Source organism: Rana temporaria, chromosome 2 (assembly GCF_905171775.1).
Source record: "Rana temporaria chromosome 2, aRanTem1.1, whole genome shotgun sequence".
NCBI classification, from domain to species: domain Eukaryota; kingdom Metazoa; phylum Chordata; class Amphibia; order Anura; family Ranidae; genus Rana; species Rana temporaria.
Window position 1 is genome coordinate 508,443,969 of NC_053490.1, and position 26,511 is coordinate 508,470,479.

A 26,511-nucleotide genomic window follows, 5' to 3' on the forward strand; every position below is an offset into this window, starting at 1 on the left:
TAGGGTTCCTCCAAGGGTGGCTAGTGGTTTCTTAAAAAATGCACATAGTCTTAGTTAAGCAACCCCTAACATTTATAATCCTTTAGATATCTATTAGAAACATTCTTTCCAGTAAAATGGGGGTTCTTCCCATTGACCAACAATATAAGGGGATATTTTTCCCACTGACCACCAATGTAAAAGGATCCTTTTCAGACTGAGGACCAATCTAAGAGGCCCTTCTTCACTCACCACTAGTGGAGGCTTTTTACTCATGCAGAGGTCTCCAAACTATGGCCCTCCAGTTGTTCAGGAACTACAATTCCCATCATGTCTGTGAATGTCAGAGTTTTACAATGCCTCGTGGGATGTGTAGTTCCGCAACAGCTGGAGGGCTGTAGTTTGGAGATCCCTGCATTAATATGAGGCCCCTTTCACCCGACCGTTCCTTTTAGGTCCAACTGTCAGTTTTTCAGGAGGACCTGATCGAATGGTCCATTCAGCCCTATGGACTGATGGCCTACCTCCGATCTGGTCCTCTAAAAACAAACAGAAGGGGATTTGTTTGCCTCCTGTAGACAGATTGGATCGGAGGTTGTCGGTTGTAGATGGACTCTACTTTCCATTTACACCTGGCCACCCATAACAGCTGAACGGGCTCTGTCTGTATCCGCTCTACAGAAACTGCGGATGTGGCTCTGCTTAGACTAGCAGGGCATCAGCAGAAAGATTCCTTGCTGAACAAATCAGAAGGCACCCGTGTGAAAGGAGCTTTGTGGTGCACTTTTTCCCTGACCATCAATGCATGTGGGCGCAATATTCCACTAACTGCCAATGTGAGCCAATGAATAGCACTGAGAAACATTTACCAATTCTGTTGCATGATAATGCAAAGCTAAAAAGGAGCGGCAAGATGTGTGATGACACAGATTTGATACAAGGTTACAGCCTGAGTCATACATTTCTCAGTTTGTTGTGACTGTGGCTAAATGAAACCAGACCCTGACCACTTATTTATTTTGCGTCTGTACTTAGTGGAAATCTGTCTCTTCTTCAATAATAAATCTGTCTTCAGCTGGACATATACTATACAATTTGATTGCACAATGTAATATGAAGGCAAACCTACACAATCCTTTTAGTTAGTATCAAACCATGCAAGCCCTTATACAACGTAGATCTAAAGGAGATTATACAATCAGATTAATTGGTGTATGGTCTGTTGCACTTGGTGTCCAGGATTACAGACACAAAGGTGTAACCTGACACAGAGTCTAAGGCTTCTTTCACACTATGGATTGTATGTCCGTTTTATAATATCCGTATTACACCTATTAACGGACGTTTATTAACGGATTTAATAACGGATACATACGGATAAATATTTTACCATTCTTCCTTTATTGAAAACGGATAATGTTTATCCGTATATATCCGTATACATCCGTTATATCATTCCTTTCTAACGTCCGTTAATAAAAAACATTTCACCCTTTCTTGAAGTCCAGCTCCAGAAGTCGTATGGATATTCAGGGGAACCCCGCCGTCAATTTAAAACAAAAATGACGTGCGGTTCCCGGTAAATATCCATAACCAGACCCTTCAGGTCTGGTATGGATATTCAGGGGAACCCCGCCGTCAATTTAAAACAAAAGTGACGTGCGGTTCCCCCTAAATATCCATAACCAGACCCATTATCCGAGCACGTTGACCTGGCCGGCCGCAGAAAAGAGGGGGGGACAGAGTGCGGCCCCCCCTCTCTCCTGAACCGCACCAGGCCACATGCCCTCAACATGGGGAAGATGTCCCCATGTTGATGGGGACAAGGGTCTCATCCCCACAACCCTTGCCCGGTGGTTGTGGGGGTATGCGGGCGGGAGGTTTATCAGAATCTGGAAGACCCCTTTAACAAAGGGGACCCCCAGATCCTGACCCCCCCCCCCCTGTGTGAAATGGTAATGGGGTACACTGTACCTCTACCATTTCACGAAGGAAGTAAAAAGTATTGTAAAAAAAACACACTGACACAAAAGAATAAAGTCCTTTATTAAAAAAAAAAAAAAAAACTCCAGCGCTGAAAAATCCACTCGTTCCCGGCTTCCTGCGTTGTCCTGATCCTGCGACGGGTGCGGGTGATCTCCCGCGATGTGAAGATCCATCCATCCAGCGCAGCAGCATCCCGGACCTCCTCTCACCGCTGGGCACAGCCCAGCGAATGAGCGGCTGAAGCAGTGACATTTCTTATATAGAGGAGGCAGAGCCACCCGTCACGTGACCCTGCCCCCTCTGACGTACCTCTGCTACATCACTGGGGAAGACCAAGAAGAGAAAGGTCTTTCCTCTTCTTGGTCTTCCCCAGTGACGTAGCAGAGGTACGTCAGAGGGGGCAGGGTCACGTGACGGGTGGCTCTGCCTCCTCTATATAAGAAATGTCACTGCTTCAGCCGCTCATTCGCTGGGCTGTGCCCAGCGGTGAGAGGAGGTCCGGGATGCTGCTGCGCCGGATGGATGGATCTTCACATCGCGGGAGATCACCCGCACCCGTCGCAGGATCAGGACAACGCAGGAAGCCGGGAACGAGTGGATTTTTCAGCGCTGGAGTTTTTTATTTTATTTTTTTTAATAAATAAAGGACTTTATTCTTTTGTGTCAGTGTGTTTTTTTTACAATACTTTTTACTTCCTTCGTGAAATGGTAGAGGTACAGTGTACCCCATTACCATTTCACACAGGGGGGGGGGTCAGGATCTGGGGGTCCCCTTTGTTAAAGGGGTCTTCCAGATTCTGATAAACCTCCCGCCCGCATACCCCCACAACCACCGGGCAAGGGTTGTGGGGATGAGACCCTTGTCCCCATCAACATGGGGACATCCTCCCCATGTTGAGGGCATGTGGCCTGGTGAGGTTCAGGAGAGAGGGGGGGCCGCACTCTGTCCCCCCCTCTTTTCTGCGGCCGGCCAGGTCAACGTGCTCGGATAATGGGTCTGGTTATGGATATTTAGGGGGAACCGCACGTCATTTTTGTTTTAAATTGACGGCGGGGTTCCCCTGAATATCCATACCAGACCTGAAGGGTCTGGTTATGGATATTTACCGGGAACCGCACGTCATTTTTGTTTTAAATTGACGGCGGGGTTCCCCTGAATATCCATGCTCAGTAAAATTAACGTCCGTTAACATAACGGACATTTACGGAGACATTTACTAACGTCCATGTGCCATAGACTTCAATGTTAAAATATAACGGACGTTAATATATCCGTTACTTGCAACGGACAAACAATTTACAAAAAATAGTGCAAGACCCGTCACATATTCCGTTATAACTAACGTCCGTATGTTATAACGGACTATTACGGATCTTTACGGAACATAAAAAAATCCCATAGACTTTAATGATATTTTATAAAGGACGTATAACTTCCGTTTTTTAACATTATCTGACGGATTTTAAAACGGATTATTAAAACGGATTTATTTTGTAGTGTGAAAAGGGCCTTAAAGTGATTCTAACGTCTCAAGGTTTTTTACCTTCATGCATTCTATGCATGAAGGTAAAAAAGATTTGTCTAGGCAGCAGGCCTCCCTAATACTCCCCTGATGAGACAATAGCCCCGCCTCTTGGGGTACTCTTCCTCCTCATTGGCTGAGACAGCAACGGGAGCCATTAAGGAGAGAGAGAGGGCCGAACCACAGCCCTGTGTGAATTGACACGCAGAGCCGTGGCTCTTGAGCAAGCCTGCTGGGGTGCCAATATTGCAAGCTGCTTGCTCTGGGGGCACTCGACAGAAGGGCGAGGCCAGGAGCGCCGGCGAGAGACCCAAGAACGGGAGGATCGGGGCTGTTCTGTGCAAAACCACGGCACAGAGCAGGTAAGTTTAACATGTTTGTTATTTAAAAAAAAAAAAGATTTTAATATCACTTTTACTAAAGGATTGACAGGATTCCGACCATCGCATACTACGCGTCACGAGTTGCCGAAAGAAGCTGAACGTCGATGCGCAGGCAACTAGTGATGCGCTGTATGCGACGGTCGGAAGCCTGTCAATCAGATAGGAACGCCCAGTCCCGTAGAAGACATACCCGGAAGCGGCGGTGAAAATAAGGTATGTACGGGAAAAAAAACAGCCGATTGTCATTAGAACAACTCGGCTGAATGTAATGTTAAAAATGTATTTTTGGGTGAACCCCCGCTTAAGTTTCAAACACACAAAGTATCCTACATTCCATAACTTTTTATAAACACTTATATCTATAAATGACTGTTCACACTAATGTATAGTGTGAAGTAGATGTTATAATTATTAGCAGGGATTCCCTAAAACTGGGTTCACACATGCCCCGGCTCACAGCAGGGGGTCCGGTGCATCCCTGTTCACAGATTCAGGTGCGAATCAGGTCCAAATTTTTGCCTCAATTTGCACCTGAATCAGAACCAAAGACGCACAGGACAATTTCCAAATGCGGATCGCGGCCGCCCCAGAGGTGTGTAAACCAGCTCCATTGAGAGCCGGTCACGCTCTCCTGTCATGCGAATTGGATGCGGATAATCCCACATCCAATTTGCATAAGTGTGAACCCAGCCTAAAACCTACAAGTAGTAATTAAAGGAAAGGTAAACAGACCGAAGCTTTCAGTGATGAGAAAAAGAGATCATGTGCCGTGTAGAATATCCTACTCACCCCTGGTTTCTGCATGCAAGATGCTGACCTTCACACACATTAGACCATGCTTACCTGTCTGATACATGTGAATATCAGGATCTTGGGAACCAACCCACCCCGAAAGAACAATGGATGGCTCTCCAGGTTCCTCTGCACCCAAATCCTTTGACTGACATGCCATGATCCTCCCAACCAAGACGCTGTATATTCTGGCGTCAAGATTTTGCTCTGGAAAGGCTTCCACATCCTTCAGTGCAGTTTACCCTGCCAGTAGCCCTGCAGAGGGTACTGTATGTAGCAGAGCTGGAGTTAAAGGGGTTGTAAAGGTTCCTTTTTTTTTAAAACAACAAACATGTTATACTAACCTCCTCTGTGCAAGAGTTTTGCAGAGAGTGGCCCCGATCCTGCTCTTCTGGGGTCCCCCAACAGTGCTCCTGGCTCCTCCTCTTCTCGGGTGCCCCCAAGGAGAGACACTTTCCCTGGGAGCTCCTGTGCGGGCGCGCTCCAGAGTCCTGCTGCTGTGTCTTTTGACAGCAGGACTCGGTCCCGCCCACTGACTCCCGTGTCACTGGATTTGATTGACAGCAGCAGGAGCTAATGGCTCCTGCTGCTATCAATCTATACAATGAGGACACGAGACAGCGGCTGGAGCTGCTTTGCTCGTCGCTGGAGTAAAAGGGGGGCTCTGGGGGGTTGCTGCACTGCAGAAGGTTTTTCACCTTAATGTATAGAATTCATTAAGGTGAAAAACCTTGAGGGTTTACAACCCCTTTAAGTCTTTACATTTTGAATAAATATGAATGAAATCTATAAATTTCTAGTACCGTATTTATCGGCGTATACCGCGCACTTTCTTGCCCTGAAAATCAGGGCAAAATCGTGGGTGCGCGATATACGCTGATACCCGCTTTCCCGCACCGAGTTTGAATACTGCGCCGACATATACCGAGCGCAGTACACTCGTGTATAATCGGGCAGTCTCGATTCCTCTCGCGCTGACGTACAGGACGTCAGCGCGAGAATAGCCGAGCCTGCCCGACCATACACGAGTGTACTGCGCTCTGTATATGTCGGCGCAGTATTCAAACTCGGCGCGGGAAGGACGCCGGACCCGACGAAGAGGACACCCGAAGCCGCAGACGGACGCCGGACCCGACGAGGCCGCCGATGGATGCCGCGCAAGACACCAAAACTGTAAGTACAAAAAAAAATTTTCCCACAGGAAGTTCGGGCAACTTTAGGGGTGCGCGCTATACGCGGGAGCGCGCTATACCCCAATAAATACGGTATATATCATTTGATTGATAATAATTGTGCTGTACTTTTAAATGTAAAGCCTCATACACACGATCGGATTATCCGACTGGAATTGTGTGATGACAGGCTGTTATCGGAAAATCCGACCGTTTGTACACTCCATCGGACAATTGTTGTCCGATTTTACGCCAACAAATGTTGATTACCATGCTTTTAAATTGTCTGCTAACAATTCACAAGTCCATCAGACAAAACTCCAAAGTACAAACATGCATGTTTAGAAGCAATGCTCACCATAACACAACATTAGCAGAAGTTGCCCAAAGGGTGGCGCTAAAGAGCTGAAAAAACACGTAGTGTCGTGTTTGTTGGCCGACAATTCTTTGCCGTTTGTATGGCAATACAAGTTCCTGGCCAACGCCTTTCGGACAAAAGTCCTATGCTTTGTCCGCAGAAAATCCGACCGTGTGTACAAGGCTCTTCACATTTAAGGTGAATATGGGAACACATAACAGTGTACAACAGCAATATTGGAGGCTATAAGAATTTGATGCATATGTAATTTTTGTTAGTGCAGGGGGGGGATTTTTTTTTAGTTTTGAGCTAAAAATCACATGCATTTCATATTTTTTTTGGGGGGGGGGGGGTATATCTAGATCACTTTCTGGGGGGGTTTCATGTCTGTTTTACTCTATGTGATTGTCACAGGTCGAGCAGCTAAAGCAACAGATGTCACAAATGGATTCTGAAATGAGGCAATTTAGGAATGAAGTGGAACAGCTAAGAAAGGAAACGCAGAACACGGCCTCAGCCAGCACATCAAGAGATGAAAGGTATTCCCAGCTCTTTGTATAGAGCAGTGGTTCTCAACCTTCTAGTGCCGTGACCCCTTCATCAAATTTCCCAGGTTGTGGGGATCCCTAACAGTAATATTATTTTTGTAGCGTGGGTTGTCAGCGCCCAAGGCATTTAGCGCTCCCTGAGTCCCTTCCACTTTCTATCCCTTTTTCTTTGTTCCTCCCGCCCTCTTTTCCTCTCCCTTCCATGTATTCTCATTTTTTATTCCTTTTCTCTTACTCCTTGGTGGGGGGGGGGGGATGGGATAAGTGGCAGTGCTGGCAGGGAGTTGGGATGAGTGGCAGTACTGGTGGGGGGTGGAGGGAATGGGATGGGTGGCAGTGGGGGGGGGGGGTTGTCCTGATCAGTCAACTTAGGTGCTCTTGATCAAGGTGATTTGCTGATCTGAGAACTGTAGTGGGGACTTTTAACGGCAACTATAATCACAGGTAGTGTTACTCAGTGCAGGACATTCAGATAGAGATACGGCGGCGTATCTCCTGATACGCCGTCGTATCTCTGAGATCCGACGGTCGGATCTATGCGACTGATTCATAAGTGTAAGTGACTTACACCGTCGGATCTTAGGCTGCAATCTCCAGCCGCTAGGTGGCGCTTCCATTTGTATACGCAACGAATATGCAAATGAGGAGATCCGCCGATTCAGAAACGAACGCCCGCCCGTCGCTTTTTTTTTTTACGTCGTTTGCTTTTTCTGGCGGATAGTTACCCCTGCTATATGCGGCGTATCCAATGTTACGTATGGCCGTCTTTCCCGCGCCAAGTTTTGAATTTTTACGTCGTTTGCGTAAGTCGGTCGCGAATACGGATGGACGTAAATTACGTTCACGCCGAAACCAATGACGTCCTAGCGACGTCATTGGGAGCAATGCACGCCGGGAAAATTTGCGGATGGCGTGTGCGCATTTAAATCGGCGCGGGGACGCGCCTGATTTAAATACTACACTCCCCCTAGCCGGGGGATTTACGATCCGCTGGCGCAAGTTTCGAGGTAAGTGCTTTCTGAATACTGCACTAGCCTCTCAAATTTGCGCCGGAGGATGGTAAATCAGATAGATTACGCGGATCTAAAGATCCGCTAATCTATCTGAATCCAGCCCAGTGTGTCTCCGACTTTGTGGTGTCTCGTAGCAGTGACACCTATGCCGAAATCAGGAGATAGGGTCTTCTCCAGCCCCTCCCACTTCACATTCCTCACCAGTCAGCTGACCTCTAGTCTCTGCCCCCCAGCCATGCCATGAACTGAGTGGGCAGCTGGGAAGAGGCTGAGTGGGCGGTCACATGCTCCAGGGACAGCCCTGCTGGGTGGCCGGAAAAAGGCTGGGAGAGCGGTGCAGGCTTCAGGAACAGCCCAGGATTTGGTGACCCCTGGCAAATCATCATTCGACCCCCGAGGGGGTCCCGACTAGGGTTGCCAACTCAAAATAAAAACCCCAGAGGTGATCAAATACCACTAAAAGAAAGCTCTATTTGTGGGGGAAAAAATGTTTAAAATTTCATATGGTTACAGTGTTGCATGACCGCGCAATTGTCATTCAAAATGTTACAGCATTGAAAGCTGAAAATTGGCCTGGGCAGGAAGGGGGTGAAAATGCCCGGTATTGAAATAGATACCCATTGGCTTATCTGGTAGCCGGCCTTCCATTGTGAGAAATAAACAAAATTGGAAAATATTTTTGGAAGCCAACATTTTTTTTTTTTGTAAGTTAGTTGGGGGACACAGATTTACCTCTAGATTATATGGCCTGTGTATTGGAGGCTATAAGGAGCTGCTTCTACTCTACTATTAGCCAGATTCACGTAGGCGGGCGCAATGTTAGGCAGGCGTAGCGCCTACGTGTATGGCATATACGCTAAGCCGCCGTAAGTTAGAGAGGCAAGTGTTGTATTCACAAAGCACTTGCCTCCTAAGTTACGTCGGCGTAGCATAAATGGGCCGGCGTAAGGGCGCTTAATTCAAATGAGGAACAGGGGGGCGTGTTTTATGTTAATGACTCGTGACCCGACGTGATTGACGTTTTTACGAACGGCGCATGCGCCGTCCGTGGACATATCCCAGTGTGCATTGCTCCAAAGTACGCCGCAAGGACGTATTGGTTTCGACGTGAACGTAAATTACGTCCAGCCCCATTCACGGACGACTTACGCAAACAACGTAAACATTTCAAAAATCAACGCGGGAACGACGTCCATACTTAACATTGGCTAGTCCAACTTTTTGTCCAACTTTACCTCTCGTGTGTACGGGGCCTTAAAGATACGACGGCATATCTACTGATACGCCAGCTTAACTCTTTCTGAATCCGGCTATATGGGTTTATACTCCTATTCTCAACATTAGCCCCAAGGACATGGTTGGGAGACTGCCAACAACATGAAATTATATACCATGACTTCAAATATTTATGGGGGGGGGGGGGGAATATTATGTTATATAATAGTAATATAATTATATAAATATATTAATATTATATACAATTTAATTTTCCAGAATTAAATAAGAACCATTTTTTTTTATAATATTAAAAAAAATGGTTCTTATTTAATTCTGGAAAATTAACTTGTTGCCTGAGAATATTTTGTATTATCATTTTCAGCCATCAGGTGGCACTCTAGACTCCCTCTGATAGGATTGCCAGGCTATCCTTATCGGTCTTCCTGAATAAGCCTGTTGTTTACTGAGCTGTTGCTGAAATAAAACACACAGCTGAATGAGTCAGAGCGGTGACTCATCCCCCTCCTCATCCCCCTCCCCCACCCCCTCTTCTTCCCCCTCCCCCACTCCTCTCTCTAGTTTTCATCAGCAGTTTGGATCAGAGAGATACAGTGTGAAAGGAAACAGCCTGCTGCGCGCTCTCTCTCTCTCTTCTCTCTCTCTCTCTCTCTCCCCCTCTTCTTCTCTCTCTCTCTCTTCTTCTCTCTCTTCTCTCTCTCCTCTCTTCTCTCTCTTCCCTCTCTTCTTTATCTTCCCTCTCTCTCTCTCTCTCTCTCTCTCTCTCTCTCTCTCTCTCTCCTTCCTCCCTCCCTCTCTCTCCTTCCTCTCTCCCTCTCTTTAGGAAACCCAAAATGTTGTGTGAGCCCTGCATCATGAGTGCCTCTTGTGTTGTATGTTGATTCATAACAAAAAAAAAAGAAGGCTTTATATAAATAATAAAAAAAATTAAATATCATCTTAAAAAAGAAATAAAATTTACCTAAAACCATTCTTGTTTTAATTTTTCTTGCTTACTGGGCACTTAAACCTCCTTATTGCCCAGACCAATTTTCAGCACTGTCACACTTTGAATGACAATTGCGTGGTCATGCAACACTGTGCCCATATGAAATTTTTATTAAAAAAAAAAATCACACAAATTGGTGGTATTCAATCACTGCTGGGTTTTTAAAAAACAAGGCCGAAAATGTATTAAAAAAAATTGTTTGTTATAAAATTTTGGAAATAGATAATTTTTTTCCTTCATTGATGTGCGCTGATGAGGCTGCACTGATGGGCACTGATAGGCTTCAGTGATGGGCACTGATAAGGCAGCACTGATGATCACTGATGGGTGGCACTGGTAGGTGAAACTGATAGGCAGCATTGACCAGTGGCACAGATGAGCATTAATAGGTGGCACTGTTGGGCAAAGGTAGGTGGCACTGACAGGTGAAACTGTGGGCACTGGTGAGTACTGATAGGTGGCACTGGTGGGCACAGATGAGGCACCCATGACTCTCTGTTTAAGGGGCCGATAAGCCTCCTGTCCCTGTTTTCATTTGATCTGACTGTATTGCTTTGGATTGGATTTTATTCTACAATAAAGACGTCTTCTACAGAGTGCGGCAGTCCAGGATGTTCTCTTTCTTCATAGACTTGTGCAGAACCAGCACCTGTCTGTTCAAAGTAGGGCGGGAGCATTTCAAAGGTTCAGAGGCTTGGTGATTACCGATCTTCTGTTTACATCATGTAATCAGCTGTCATTGACTGACAGCTGATGACGTAGTAAAGGGCCGGGATCCACCCCTTTAGGGCCCTTTCACACGTGCGGACCGTATGTCCGCATTTTCATCCGTCCGTTGTGGATGAAAACGGGATATACATGGGTCCCTATGTGATTACGGGTGTCAGCGGATGACCATCCGCTGACACCCGTAATCATCCACCTCCGCACAGATCCGCATTTGCGGATGGAAGAAAATCCTATTTTTCTTCCGTCTGCCGGATCGGATCGGGTGAACACGGACATACGGTCCGTGTTCATCCGATCCCCCATAGGGGATCATTACTGATCCGCCCGTGTGAAAGGGCCCTTACTCCGATCTGTGATCAGATGAGTGAACTGGTAGGACTGGTTCACGCTAGTGCGATTTGAATTTTTGCACACGTTTTTGACGCGTTTTTCAATTTATATGCTGCTTTTTTCTTTTTCTTTTTTTTGCCAATTTGTTGTTTGGCAGACAGGAAAAAATGCACTACATGCTTTTCTGCAGCTTCTCCATTGAAGTTTATTGAACAAAAATGTTCAGTTTTGCATTTACAAAAGTCCCTTTCCTGGGGTTACAAGCCTACATGTGAATATGTACCATATGAATGTAAAATGGACTGTAGTGCGTTTGTGCAACAAGCACTAAAAAACACATAGGTGTGAACCCGGCCTTAAAGTGGATGTAAACCCGATTCATTACATTTAAGCTGAGCACATACTGATTATCTGCAGTGTTTTCTTGTGCCCTATGTCTGGTGTCTTTCTCCTGCTCCGTTCTTCTGTTTTCAGCATGATAACTTCTGACAAGTTTTCCGTCAACTGTGATAAAACCAGCCTGAATTTTATTGTCAGGGTGGGTGTTATGAATATATTAGCAGAGAACTGGTCTATTCACAGCACAGCTCTGCAAGTATCTGCCTATATGTGGGGAGGGGTGTGTGCTTTTCCTCCAAACAGCTGTCTCACAGTGTATGGCAAGACTCCACACCCACAGGTGAATTAGGAAGAGAAGATTCTAACATTGCGTGCACTTTCTAAACAGTATATAACACTGAAGACAGCAGATATACATGTAAGACTTATGTAGGGAGATTTGTTTCATCCCTGTGTATCATCTGAGGCTATTCACTTCACTGGGTATATGTGAGGGTTTACATCCAGTTTAAAGAATATTTAAAGACATCAGAATGTTACACATTATTACATGGTGCAGCTTGGATCAATGTAACCATGTACTGTATACGCCATACCTGGCTGATTCTGCTAGAAATCACTAAAATAGACACCGCTACACGGGTGCCATTCAGACACTTTTCTGCATGAATTTAAAATGTTCTCTAAATTGGACGAGGCTGAAATCGTGATGTCACCCACCCCCCATCACTCCTCCATCTCGTCCAATCAGAGAACTCTTTGCATTAATTCAGAAAATGCTAAGTATTCTCTGAATGGTACCCATACTGAGCGGCCGGCCTCCTGTATTCACAAGGCATCAGGTCCGACGGTGGGTACGGGGCCTGGAAGCAAGTGGAGATCACTGGAGTAGCGGGGTCTATTTCAGTGATTTCCATAGACATCGACCAGGTATGTCCTATACATAGTCACATTGCTCCAAGTGCAACCATGTATAACATGCCCACGCCTGGAATTCATCTTTAACTTTGCTTTATTATGAGAAGGGAGAGCAGGAGCAGAGGAAAGCTCCTAATCCAGTAGGTTACTTGTGAAGGTTCATTGGCACTTCAAGGATTGTTTTCTTTAGAGAACCGATATGGTTAGCTAAGCAGAAAGAGACGAGGAGTGCAGCACAATAACCATGCATTGCTTTCTCCCTGCATAGGAGTGGCTATAAAAAAGAGCCCAGGAGAAAAAGGATTCATGATTAATGGTGTTCCATTTTAGATTTTCCCTGAAATCAGCCAGTCACCACCATTTTCTTACAAAAACAATACTGGAAGCCACAGTAATGCCGCGTACACACAACCGTTTTTAATGGTCTAGAAAAAAACAATGTTTTTTTCAACCCGATTATAGTTAAACCGACCTTGCCTACACGCGATCGTGAAAAGCGCGGTGACGTACAACACGTACGACGGCACTACAAAGGGGAAGTTCCATTCAGATGGCACCACCCTTGGGGCTGCTTTTGCTGATTTCGTGTTAGTAAAAGTTTGGTGAGAGACGGTTCGCGCTTTTCAGTCTCTGTGCTTTTTAGTCTGTTACAGAGTGATGAATGTGCTATCTCCATTACAAACGCTAGTTTTACCAGAACGAACGCTCCCATCTCATAACTTGCTTCTGAGCATGCACGTTTTTTTCACGTCGTTAAAGCCCACACACGACCATTTTTAACATGAAAAATTAGAGCAGGTTCTAAATTTTTATTGCCCATTTTTTACATCGTGAAAAATGCTCTGGAGCCTACACACGATCGTTTTTAATGACAAAAAATGTAATTTGTCATTTTTTACAACCCGAAAAACAGTCGTGTGTATGCGGCATCAGGCTCCATGCACACTGAAGCTCATAAACTGCAGTTTATTGGCGTTCAGGTGTTTTTTTTTTTTTTAAAAGCCCATAAACTGCACTCTATGTTAGTCTATGTGTCCATGCACACATGAAAGTTTTTTAGCGTTAATGAGCAGTGGAGATTGTGGGCTTTTTTCTGAACGCCCGAAAATCTCGTTCAAAATGCAGTTTTTTGGCGGGGAAAACCGCAAAATGCTAATAAACGCTCAAAAACGCCAGCGGTTTTAAGCGTTTTTTTATCCATTGAAAAAAAAACGCTATTGCAAAAACGCTAAAAAACATTGAAAGGCTCCCTGCAAAGCTACTGGCATTTTTTATAGCTTTTTTTAGCTTCCAGTGTGCATGGAGCCTAAGACCCGGTTCACACTGGGTCGACACGACAGGTGGCTCAGCCGCCTGACGTGTCGCGTCCCATTCAATGCAATGGAACCGTTCTAATAGGAGCGACGCAAGTCGCTCTAACTTAAAAAAAGGTTCCTGTACGACTTCGGGGGCGGCTCGGGGCGACCTGTATTGACTTCTTTACAGAAGTCGTTTTGCAAATCGCCTCTGAAGTCGTCCTCAGGACGACTTGCAGTGTCGCCCCCGAAGTCGTGCCGCTGCTGTGGGAACCGACTCTTAATCTTGATGTTTTAAACCTGCTTATTTGTAAGCGTCCCCTTGCATTTCCTCCTCATATCACAATACAAAACAGGGGGATTAACTATAAGCATAGCAGCCCATGCAGATGTTATAAGGTCTGGAGGGAATGAGGTGGCCCAGATTGAAACTGAAAGGGTTGGTAAAAACAAAACTTAGATTTGGAATTTAAAAAAAAAAAAAAAAAATGTTTTAAGGTGTTTGTTTATGCTAATAAGATAACAACCCAGACTTCAAAAACTAAAATGCAATCAGCGCAGCCACAAACTATCAAAATCATATATAATCAGTGAAAAATAAGTTGCAAGCTAAAACACCGTTATGCCCTGTACACACGATCGGAGTTTCTGTCGGAATAAACTCCGACTGGTTTTTCCGACGGAATTCCGTTCAAGCTGTCTTGCATACACACGGACACACCAAATTCCGACCGTCAAAAACGCGGTGACGTACAACACTACGACGAGCCTAGAAAAATTAAGTTCAATGATTCCGAGCATGCATTGAATTGTTTCCGAGCATGCGTGTTTTTTTCTCCGTCGGAGTTCCATACATACGAATTGGAATTTCTGATAGAAAACATGTTCTCTTTCTAACTCCGCTGGAATTTCCGACGGATAAAGTCCGATGGGGCATACACACGGTCGGAATATCTGATAAAAAAAAAATTCGCCTTTTTCCATCGGAAATTCCGATTGTCTGTACGAGGCATAAGAGTGATTCCACTACACCCTCAGAAACTAAACATATACAATCAAATGCTGTAGCGCAACTTTACATAATTGCACTATATCAGGGGTGGCAAACACAAGGCCCGCTGGCCGAATCCGGCCCTCCAGGCCATTTCATGTGGCCCTCGCACCTCTCCTGCATTCCTACTTTAGACCCTGGACTTTTTGCTTTTAAGCAATACATGCAGCTTCTTCCCAGCAGCAGTCTAAGGAAAGGGGGTGCACTGTGATGTAAGGGAGAGTGGGGGACTCAACTGATAGTGGGGTGGCTCTTGACATCTAATGTAAAGGGGAGGGGATGCTCTGGACATCTAATATTACAGATACAAACGGCCCTTTTGAAGGCAATCATAATGCTGATGCGGCCAATGATGAAATTGAGTTTGACACCCCTGCACTATATCCTTCAAATAAAATACCCAAATTCCATAATAAAATAAAGTCCATATAAATAATTCAAACCACTAGCCTGAAAATTATGCACAATATCTTCTCTGGGTCATGTATCTGTTGTGTCATGCTTGCATACACCCCTTGCTGTAAATTAAATGCTCACGTTAATTTTTTACCTCTAAAGATATAATGAGGTGAATATACGCTTTCTGCCACCCTCTGGGCAAACTTTGAGATCAGATGTCAAATACACTGGTTATCCTCACCGCATTCACCATTCAGGTATATATGGCATGTGAAAATAAAAGAATAGGACCAATAGTGCTCTCTGAACTGTTTATTAGCATTTAAAAGATTACTGAGGAAGTCCTTTGAAGGGGACGTAATGGGTTTAGGGGGGGGGGGGTGGAGTCATGCTCATGATGTCATCCCGCAGCCATATTGTTTGAGGGAGAGTTGAGTAGTGAAATCGAATATGTACGGTCTATGTTTATATGCAATTTTCATAGCCCTTTTAACTAGTGATTGTTTTTACTGTAAATATTTTACACAGAGAGCACTATTGTTCTTATTCTTTAATATTCACATGCCATATATACCTGAATGGTGCATGCTGTGAAGATAACCAGTATGTTTGACATCTGATCTCAAAGACTGCCCATAGGGTAGCAGAAAGCGTTTTCGTTTACAACACGCAATGCACGCATCGTACAATAGATACTTGACCCGAGAAGATATTGTACAACATTTCACATTGATAGTTTGAAATATTTGTATGGACTTTATTTTAATGGAATTTGGGTATTTCATATAAAGGATATAGTACAATTTTATAGAGTTTCGCTACATCGTTTGATTATTTGTTTTAACAATCCAGCCTTCACACCCTCATGTCACTCAAGAAAAGTATATAGCTCGTAATGCTGTACACTACTGAGACAAAAGTTACTACAAACCAAAGAAATGCACATTTCGACCTATAGGAGGTTACTAATTGAAGGATGCCCGTTCCCATTGTCGTCTGCCAAATCAGATCACCAAATGCATCCATCCAAAGTTGGCGAATTTTTGTAAAATTATTGAGAACAAGATCTGCTGTTATATAATCTATATTTAATATCTTAAATATGGATAAAAGACCATCAACTAGACTCATCAACTGAGTAGACCTGAGAGGAATTCCCAGTATAGAATGATAATTTTCCTAGTGTAAAACAGTACTAGTGTCACGATCGCTACTGTGCCAAACAGACAGCGAGGCGTGGTCACGCCCCAAGTGGCTCTGGGTGGGATTGAACCCAGGACCTCTCCATTGCTGCTCCAGGTCTTTGCCTCTGAGCCACTTCTCAAGTTGATATTCTGCTTGCTGTCCGTCGGAGCCTGGTTCTGAACTATGTGCTGATTGCCTGTCTCTGGATCTCCCTACAATCTGCACTTGTCTATCCTGGTCCAGCTGAGGCAGGTTTCCTAATCAACCAGGGTATAAAGCCCTGCCTCACTATGAGGGAGGTGTCAGTTCATTGTTCTCTGATTGTGCCAATGGTTCCTGTGTTCCTCTGGTTGTCATCAGTGTACCCCGTCTGCTCAGTTACAAGACTGACCCCGGCTTCTGACCCTTTGGCTTATGTACCCTGGAATGCTGCTGTCTCCTGCCCTTTGACCCCGGCCTGTACTTTCGGATTTTCCGTGCCTTCTCCAGCCCTTGACCCACGGCTTGTGCCCCGGACTTGTCTTTGGTTCCTGTCTGCAACCCTGAACTTTCCGTCAGTAGTTACCTGACTCTCTCTGGAATCCTGGACCACAGCTATACTTCGGCTATCCTTGGTAAATCCCTATCAAGCCCCCGTGCACAGACTCACAGCCCAGGTAGTGTCTTACCTTATTACTGTGGGCTGTGTGTATTTGTAAGGGTGAGCATACAAACCTGCAAAATGGACTCCACTCAAGGTAAGCCCTCACAACTAGACAAAATAAGGTCTTTGGCCAAAGATTCAAAGGTGTCTGTAGACCCAGTAGACCAACTTCTGGGGTTTTGGGACCCCTATACAGTAACATAAACCTGTCTCTAAAAAAAAAAAAAAAAAAGAATTGAGTCCAGAATGTAGAAACATGATTACATGTCCAAATCATGTTGAACATGTCCCCAGGCGATACAGAACATCTTTGACATGCAGCATCAACTATTAAGCTTTTTTTGTAGACTTTCCAGGGTTCAATAAAATTTGTGTGTGAATTTAAATTGGATAGGCTTGTCCGAAGTACCAATAGTCCCCTTGAACTAAATCAATTCAATATTGTTCCAGTGGTCATCGTCCAAGGATGTGTATCAGGGCTGGGCTATTAGCAGCTCTCTTCTCAGTGCTCAGCTCTCTGATAATTACGAGCCACTCATTGTTTCCACATTGAATCACCTGGTTATCATTACCTACCTTATTAGTCCAGCCTACAGCCATAAACTGCTGTGCTCATTCCTTTGGTGCCTTTGCCTTGGTCAACATATTCAGTGTGTCTCTCTGCTGTGTTCCTGTTTGACTTTGCCTGGCTGACGTTTGTTCTGGATCCTGATCTTTGACTTCTGAGTACGATGATTCTTGGCTCTCTGATTGCGGCTCGTCTGATTACCCATTTTGACTTCCTAACCCTGGCTTCTGTTTTTGACTACATTCCTGATTTGTGTTATTTTACTATTACATTAAAGGTGTGATTTTTAACTGCATTTTCTGTCTCTGTCTGGTTCATTGTCCCTGACAATGGGATAAAAAAAAATAATAATTTCTATCAATATTTTCAAAAGTATCAATCTGACCACCCAAACCAGTTCAACTACATTCGTTTTAATGAGGGTTGATTGGTGACACCAATGTTAGCGACTATTAATAGGGGTATGAAATAAGAGCCTCAGGAATAAAGTAGTGGTGTTGTATTTGGTTATCACCATTTGTCTTTATTATGTTTGAATAAAATGTTTGAATAAAATGTATCTTTTGTTTTTATATTCATATCTCCATTTTCATTATTGTACCTGTACCGCGATAGTCCTATTGGGGGCCCCCCCCTTCTTTTCTTGGCTCTCTGGTTCGGGGACCTTAGATCCAATTACTCTATACAGTACTATTAATAGGGGTAGTTATATACACTACGGATTACCAGTTATGTAAATGCACTTAGGGTTAAATGAAAAGTGCGGGAGTACAAAAAATAATTAAACCAACCTACTTTCCTACATGCTGCAGCATCAATCTGATACTGCAGCTGTCCCCAACCGGCTCTAAGCTTGAGAGCTGAGTGTACACATGACAGCTGATCACTCAGTTCTCGGTCCACTTTGCTCTACCTTTTCAGCGCTTGCTAGGAATGGGGTGGAGTGGCTGGCTCAGGCTTTCAGCAGCCCCTGGAAAAGCTGAGCCAGCTGCTGATCAGGAATCTGGGTGGATCCTTACATTATTGTGGGGATACTTCCAGTGCTTGGGGCTGCTCTGTGATGTCAGCTGACAGCGGGCTTTAGTAAAAACAGCTGCAGTTTTTGTTCATTGATGAATATTTGTATAATTGTATCCTAACTTTATTGTTTAAAACAGAGAATGCAGAGTACCAATGGAGCTGGAAGATGATGATGGAATCATGCATGCAATCTACAAAAATATGCGTAAAAGGCAAGTGTGGGTACCTGCAAACACCTCCACCTTTATGACCACTTCAGCAAATCTGGCTTGGGGCCTTTGCTAGCTTTCAGTGTATTATCTCACCTGAGAGTTGGGTTGGCTTGATTTGGTCCTCCAGCTGATATCCTACAAATTCTCTTAAGCCAGCCATGGACAGGCTGGTTGTACTGAAGTCGATCAGAAAACCAGCCTGTCTGGTTTATTTTTTGGCTATAGCCGCCAGCAGTGATCATTGTATTTTGATGGCTGGGAAACCTCATAATACAACAGCTCAGCAGGAAGGATTCCCCCATCAACACTTATGCCGTGAACAGACGATCGGACATTCCGACAAAATTGTGGATACATTTCCGACGGATGTTGGCTCAAACTTGTCTTGCATACACACGGTCACACAAATGTCAAATTCCAAATGTCAAGAACGCGTGACGTACAACATGTACAACGGCACTAGAAAAGGGAAGTTCAATACCAGTCGTGTCAGTAGAAGTTTGGTGAGAGACGATTCGTGCTTTTCAGTCCGTTACAGCGTGACGAATATGCTATCTCCATTACGAACGCTAGTTTTACTAGACCGAGCGTTTCCGTCTCGTACTTGATTCAGAGCATGCGTGGAATTTTGTGCATCGGAATTGTCCACACACGATCGGAATTGACAACAACAGATTTTGTTGTCGGAAAATTTGAGAATGAGCTCTCAATTTTTTGTTGTCGGAAATTCCGACAGAAAATGTCCGATGTCCAACCCATGGTTGAAGGAAAGCCATTGATAGACATTTGATAGTAGTATTTATACCTTATACATCTGTATCTGTGTTTTTCATTTAAAGAAATGCTCTGCTCATTGGATATTGTCCACCCAGGGCTGTCCTATGCAAGCTGCAAATTTGCTTTCTGACTGCTATCAGTACAGAGGAAGGCAAAATGGTGTCCTCAAAATGATACATTTTATCATTTAAAGCAGAGTTCCGGCCACAATTTCACTTTTTAAATATTAATACACAAGCTTAATGTATTCTAGTAAAGTTAGTCTGTAAACTAAGGTCCGTTTTGTTAGGTTGTTACAGCATTTCGACACTTTATAAAATAGAAATTGACTGGGGCCATCTTAAGTGTGGGCATCATGAAGCCAGACTGTATGACTTCCTGGATTTCAGCCTTGCAGATCTCGCACATGCTCAGTGCTGCACAAGCAGTGTAATAGGTTTCAGCACCTGTACTGTCCAAGTCACATGACTCTTCGAGACTGGGGAGTGCACAGACTCCTGGAAAGTTACACCCACTACATTCCCAGGAGTCTGTGCGGTGTAGGTTAGGAAGCTTAAAGTGGAGGTTCACCCTATAAAAAATTTCTAACACTACATCCAGCACCGTGCTGCATATAAAATGACACTGACTTTTATTTATTTTTTGCCGTAGATATCGTTTACCTGTGGAATTCACCGCGGCTTCCGGGTAGGGAATCCCGCGGGAGTGGGCGTTCCTATTGACATGCCAATCAATTGGCATGCTAAACGACGGCGCACACAGCGCGTCACGACTTCCCGAAGGAAGCTCGGGTCGGCGCCGAATAGAGCCGAGCCAACCTGAGCTTCTTTCGGGAAGTCGTGACGCGCTGTGTGCGCCGTCGTTTAGCATGCCAATTGATTGGAATGTCAATAGGAACGCCCACGGTGAATTCCACGGGTAAACGATATCTACGGCAAAAAATAAATAAAGGTCAGTGTCATTTTATATGCAGTACGGTGCTGGATGTAGTGCTAGAAATGTTTTATAGGGTGAACCTCCACTTTAAGCACCTAGGTGCAGGAAGAGGGAAGATTAACTATTCTGCCTAGCAACAACACTTTTAAAGGACTAATGACATTTTTTTTAAAACTACTGATGTAATATATTTATGGGTGGAACTCCACTTTAATGATATTAAAATCTTTATGAAAATATAAAATAAATGTCTTCAGGTATTATGACATGTAAAAAGAGAACTACACTGCTTCTGAGCACCACAAATATTTTTTTTTACTTAAAGTGGTAGTGAATCTTTTTCTGTTAAAAAAAAAAGTGGTAGTGAACCACAAAAAAAGAAAAATAAATCTGTTTACTGAAAATTAATGTTGTAATGTGCTAGTATGCAACGCATACTATCATATTATGTGAAACTTACCTTAGAACAAAGTCCAACAGCTGTGCACTGTCACCGCTGAAGGTGATTCCATCTTCACCCGGTCTTCCTTCCGGGATTTCTAACTCTGGCTGTGTGAGTGGCCGGAGCCGTAATGACATCACTCCCGCGAATGCGCATGGAGGCCACTGTTTACGGCTAAGGACTCTCAAGAAATGGAGTGGTATGCCGTTCCTTTAGAGTGCTTGTGCCGTTAATGTCACCGCCTGCATCTAAAGTAAATATCTCCTAAACTGTGCATGTTTAGGAGATATTTATTGTCCCTATAGGTAAGCCTTATTATTGGCTTACTTACTGAATAGGTAACATTCATGCATGGGAATTTACTCCCACTTTATTTCATATTTATTATTCAAAGTAAACTCCCCCATCCATCCATGTCTCCATGCTTTATTTTGTTGAGAAATCACTTTGAAAAACAACCCCCAGCATTTCTAGCTGTGGCCATCTTGAGTAAGGGCAGATGACTCATGTAGTATTTACTTCCTGGAGTCCATCTGTTCTTAGCTCAGGCAGGCAGGAGGGTGTGCTCAGCAGTGAAAACCCCTCCTTCCCTCATGAAGACTCCTGGGATCTATTAGGTAGATACACGTAGAAGAGCCTAAACTTGCGGCGGCTTAGCGTGTTTAGGCTACGCCGCCGTAAGTTAGCTAGGCAAGTACATGATTCTCAATGTACTTGCCTGATAAGTTACGACGGCATAGCCTAAATCGGCGGGCGTAAGGGCGCCTAATTCAAATTTGTTGGAGGGGGGCGTGTTTTATGTTAATGAGGCTTGACCTCACGTTTTTTATGTTTTTTCTAAACTGCGCATGCGCCGGGCGCCTACATTTCCCAGTGTGCATTGCGGCTAAGTACGCCGCATAGGCCTATTGATTTTGACGTGGATGTAAACGACGTACATCCCGATTCGCGGACGACTTACGCAAACAACGTAAAAAATTTGAATCTCCCGGCGGCAACGGCGGCCATACTTAACATTACTATTCCACTAGGGCCTAGCTCTAACTTTACGCGGCCTATCTCTTACGTAAACGGCGTAAAAGTACTGCGTCGGCCGGACGTACGTTCGGGAATCGGCGTATCTACTAATTTGCATAATCTACGCCGACCGCAATGGAAGCGCCACCTAGCGGCCATCCAAAATATTGCAATCTAAGATAGGACGGCGCAAGCCGTCTTATCTTAGATATGTTTAAGCGTATCTCTGTTTGAGCATACACTTAAACATAAGTCGGCGTAGATTCTGAGTTAGGTCGGCTTATCTACTGATAAGTCGGCCTAACTCTTTCTGAATCTACCTATTTGACTTCACTGGTCTAGGCCAGAAACCAGGAAGAAACTGAAGTAAAGTAAATATAATATGGTAGCAGCATAAGGAATAAGATTGAGAGAGTGAAGTTCCCCCTACACATACCTGACAATAAAATTGATGGAGACTTTTATCATCTCTCTCATTTGATTATCTTCAACACTGTCATCTCTTGTCCCTACAGGCATAAATGTCCACGTTCTCCTGAACTCAATCCAGCTCCTGTTATAAAGCCTCATGTGCCTGTATCAGAGACTGGTGTTCTTCCATATGGCAGTTATAATAGTGATAATTTTACCATCCATGAAAAAGACAGCACACCCAACCCCAACATGGCCATCACTGGTCTTGAAATGTTGACTACAGGAAGCACATCTACAGTCAGCACCCAGACTGCCCAATCAGCAATGAATATAAAAGCTGAATGTGGTGGCTACATAAACGTCCATGCAAGCCAACGAGTTCCAGATACAAGTGATTATTACCATTGTGATGGGACCGCCACAGAAATGAAGCTTCTTCACCAAAGTTCCGTACCTGCAGTAGACCTGGGCAAAGAATACTACTATAAACATTTTGAAGAACTTAGTGTCAAGGTGAAGCATCTAGAAAATCTGTTAGCTGCAACTCTAGTCCAGAAAGTGAAGACAAAGACTTCCCAGGCCATCCAGACCGATCCCATGCAAGACAGTTCCAGGATGCAGTTGCTGTCACAGTATGAAGAAGCCATTAAAGAGGTCCAAATCTTGACGCATCTGTACAACACATTACAGAAACAAGAATCTAAACTGGGGTCCACCCCAGCAAAAAAAGCTAAAGTCCAAAGCATGAGTGAGGTGGACAAAATGGCAATCCAGGTCGACCGAGTGGTCCGCCAGCTTGACGCCTGCTGCACTGAGCGGGATCTTTACAAGTCTGAGGTATGTTTCTGCCAGGGAAATATGATGGAGTATGTAAGATATTACACTAAAGTAGAATGCTGCTTGTACAAGTGTAAGGGCCCATTCACACCAGTGCACTGAACTAATAGAATAGTGCAATCTATGGTTTTGCGGATTGGTGTGGTGCCATTTATTCTGAATGACAGCCCAGTACACCTGCGTCTCAGCGCAGCACACAAAATCGCACTGCTGTGCTTTGCATTGTGCTGCTGAAAAATGCTGCATACACAGGTTTTTCCATCTGTTGTGGTGCATTAGGCAGCCCAATGAAGAGGCTGTCCTAATACAACACACTTTAACAAATGAAGCAACGCATATTGTCATAGAAATATTAATATTGCATGTAAATAATTAAAATAAGCTATAAAAAACCTTTTTGTCTATATAGAAATTAAAGCAAAGAATAGCGCTGCGAAAAAGAGAAAAAGGATTACATTTATTGATACCGAGAAGACACTTGTATTAATCCAATATTTACAACCATAACATAAATGATATCACTTGTTAAAACAGAGAGGACATTATTGAATACTGATACAACATACATGATATTAATGACAATATGGCTATAGAGGATTCAATAATAAGTAATGATAAGTTGTAGAGAGAGAGGAGGAGAGAGATTACATCACATCACCAAGAGAGAGAGGGAGGGAGAGAGAGACAGAGAGGGGGAAAGGGGGAAGGAGAGAGAGATTACTTTACCAGACTGGTCTACATCAGGACATCATACACTGATCTCTTGTCAGAACTGACTTGACTGGTTTTTATACCCCTGAGCCTGCATTTTTCTCCCTCCAAAACTAAAATTTCCCGCGGTATGAGTCTTTTCAGTAATGACCCCCAACCGGTAACCTCCTGTTGTCACATCTCTGTGCCAAGGGATGTCTTGGAGTGTGACACCTACCAACTTCCCTTGTGATCCACCCACTCACATAGTTCCCACACTTATAATTGGACATGTTCAATTAACACAGGAAGTCCTATTGTGGTCTTTAATCAGACAAGAGATGAAAGGAACCTCTTCTAATATACAGGTGGCCACTTCCTATCCAGCTTCCCTTCATAACAAAAGGACAATTTGGCTAATGTAATTATCAGGGAGAAGTCATTTTTTAAAGCTCAGCTGAGTGCTTAGTTTTGTCATATCACAAAATTGAACCAGTCCAGTAAAACATATACATTATCTTTACACTGGTTCCCCTGGTATAAATATGAAATTCAAACTTTCCACCACAATATAAACCACTTCGATACTGAGCACTTTTACCCCCTTCCAGCCCATGCCAATTTTCAGCTTTCAGCGCTGTCACACTTTGAATGACAATTGCGTGGTGATGCTACACTGTACCCAAATAAAAATGTTATCATTCTTTTTTCACACAAATAGCGATTTCTTTTGGTGGTATTTAATCACCTCTGGCTTTTTTTTCTCAACAATTGAAAAAACACAGAAAATTTGGAAAAAAATTTTAATCAGTTTTTCATAGTTTACAGGTTACCATAGATTTTAGATTTACAAAAAACAATCTGGTATTGGAATTACTGCCCATGGTCTGACGTTTGTGGTCATACCTTGCATGTGTCGGACGATCGCTGTTTGAGTGTGTGTGGGACTGACGTGTGCATTCACCTTTGCGCAGGGGGACATGGGCACTTTATTTATTTTTGAATTTTTTTTTATAATTATTTTTTATTTTTGCACGGTTGCTTTAAAAAAATATATTCTTTTTTTTTAGCACTTATATTGCTGTCACAAGGAATGGAAACATCCTTGTGACAGAAATGTGGCAGGTACTCTTTATGGAGAGATCTGGGGTCTATAAGACCCAAACTCACTCCTCTACCCTTAAAGGGGTTGTAAAGGTAAAACATTTTTCCCTAAATAGCTTCCTTTACCTTAGTGCAGTCCTCCTTCACTTACCTCGTCCTTCCATTTTGCTTTTAAATGTTCTTATTTCTTCTGAGAAATCCTCACTTCCTGTTCTTCTGTCTGTAATTACACAAAACAATCCCTGGTGTGGAGAAAGCCTCTTGAGGGGGCGAGCAGGCAAGTCAGGACACTCTCTACTTTGCAGATAGAGAAAAGAGCTGTGTGTTAGTGGGCATCCTGACACTCCTGCTCGCCCCCTCAAGGGAGGGGGCGAGCACGACACTCCACACCAGGGAGAAAGCCTCACATTACTGTGTGTAGTTACAGACAGAAGAACAGGAAGTGAGGATTTCTCAGAAGAAATAAGGACATTTAAAAGCAAAATGGAAGGATGAGGTAAGTGAAGGAGGACTGCACTAAGGTAAAGGAAGCTATTTAGGGAATTTTTTTTTTTACCTTTACAACTTAAAAAGCATTCAAAACACCAAGATCTGTGTTTTTGAATACTTAAAATTTTCTTAAAAATGGTGCAGTTGACATCCAGGTAAACCGGAAGTGATGTCACGTCCCACGAAATGCAGCTGGAGGGGTAAAAGTATTCCAGTGGTTAGTTAGCCGATAGGATTGCTTTTACAAGAAAGCTGACCGCCCAGTAATGTACGGGCACGTCACTGGCCCGAAAGTGGATTTGGACCAGTCACTGCTGCTCTCTCACGCCTTGTGCAAGATGACTGGTCTTCTCTCTGACCCTGTTCTAGTATTTGCATGGAGCCTGTAGTGGGTAACCCTGTTGGGTTCCTCCAACATGTCTGCACAGGATACACTGGGCCAGATCCACATACATTTGCATCGGCGCAGCGTATCAGAGATACACTACGCCGCCGTACCTTACCTGGCGTATATTCGAATCCTCAGCGAGTTCGCGCCTTAAGTTACGGCGGCGTAGTGTATTTCTGGCGGCGGATTTGAAATTGGCGGATTTCATTTAAATGAAGCGCGTCCCCACGCCGAATGAACTGTGCATGCGTCGTCCAGAAATTTCCCGCCGTGCTTTGCGCGAAATGACGTCGCAACAACGTCATTTTTTTAACTTAGACGTGAGTTACGTCCATCCCTATTCACGGACGACTTACGCAAAAAAAAAAAATCTAATTTCGACGCGGGAACGACGGCCATACTTAACATGGCAATTCTATGTATACGCCGAAAAATACCAGCTTTAACTATACGCCGGAACAAGCCGACTACAGACGACGTTAGAAAATGCGACGGCCGCGCGTACGTTTGTGGACCGTCGTAAATCGCTAATTTGCATACCCGACGCAGAAAATGCCACCCAGCGGACGCCGAAGTATTGCATCTTAGATCCAAAGGCGTACAAAGACGTACACCTGTCGGATCTAACCCAGAAGCCGTCGTATCTTGTTTTGAGGATTCAAAACAACGATACGACGCGGGAATTTTGAAAGTACGCCGGTGTATGAGTAGATACGCCGGCGTACTTGCTCTGTGGATCTGGCCCACTGT

The 26,511-nt window shown here is 44.1% G+C and overlaps 1 protein-coding gene across 1 annotated transcript in view; it reads left to right on the top strand.

Moving 5' to 3' along the window:
• Window positions 1-26,511, top strand: part of LOC120927933 (MORC family CW-type zinc finger protein 3-like) — a 51,241-nt gene that overhangs the window by 15,391 nt on the left and 9,339 nt on the right. The window contains exons 3-4 of the mRNA XM_040338950.1: window positions 6,608-6,732; window positions 22,355-23,090. Coding sequence (XP_040194884.1) covers window positions 6,608-6,732; window positions 22,355-23,090 — 861 coding nt within the window. The remainder of the gene's footprint in view (window positions 1-6,607; window positions 6,733-22,354; window positions 23,091-26,511) is intronic.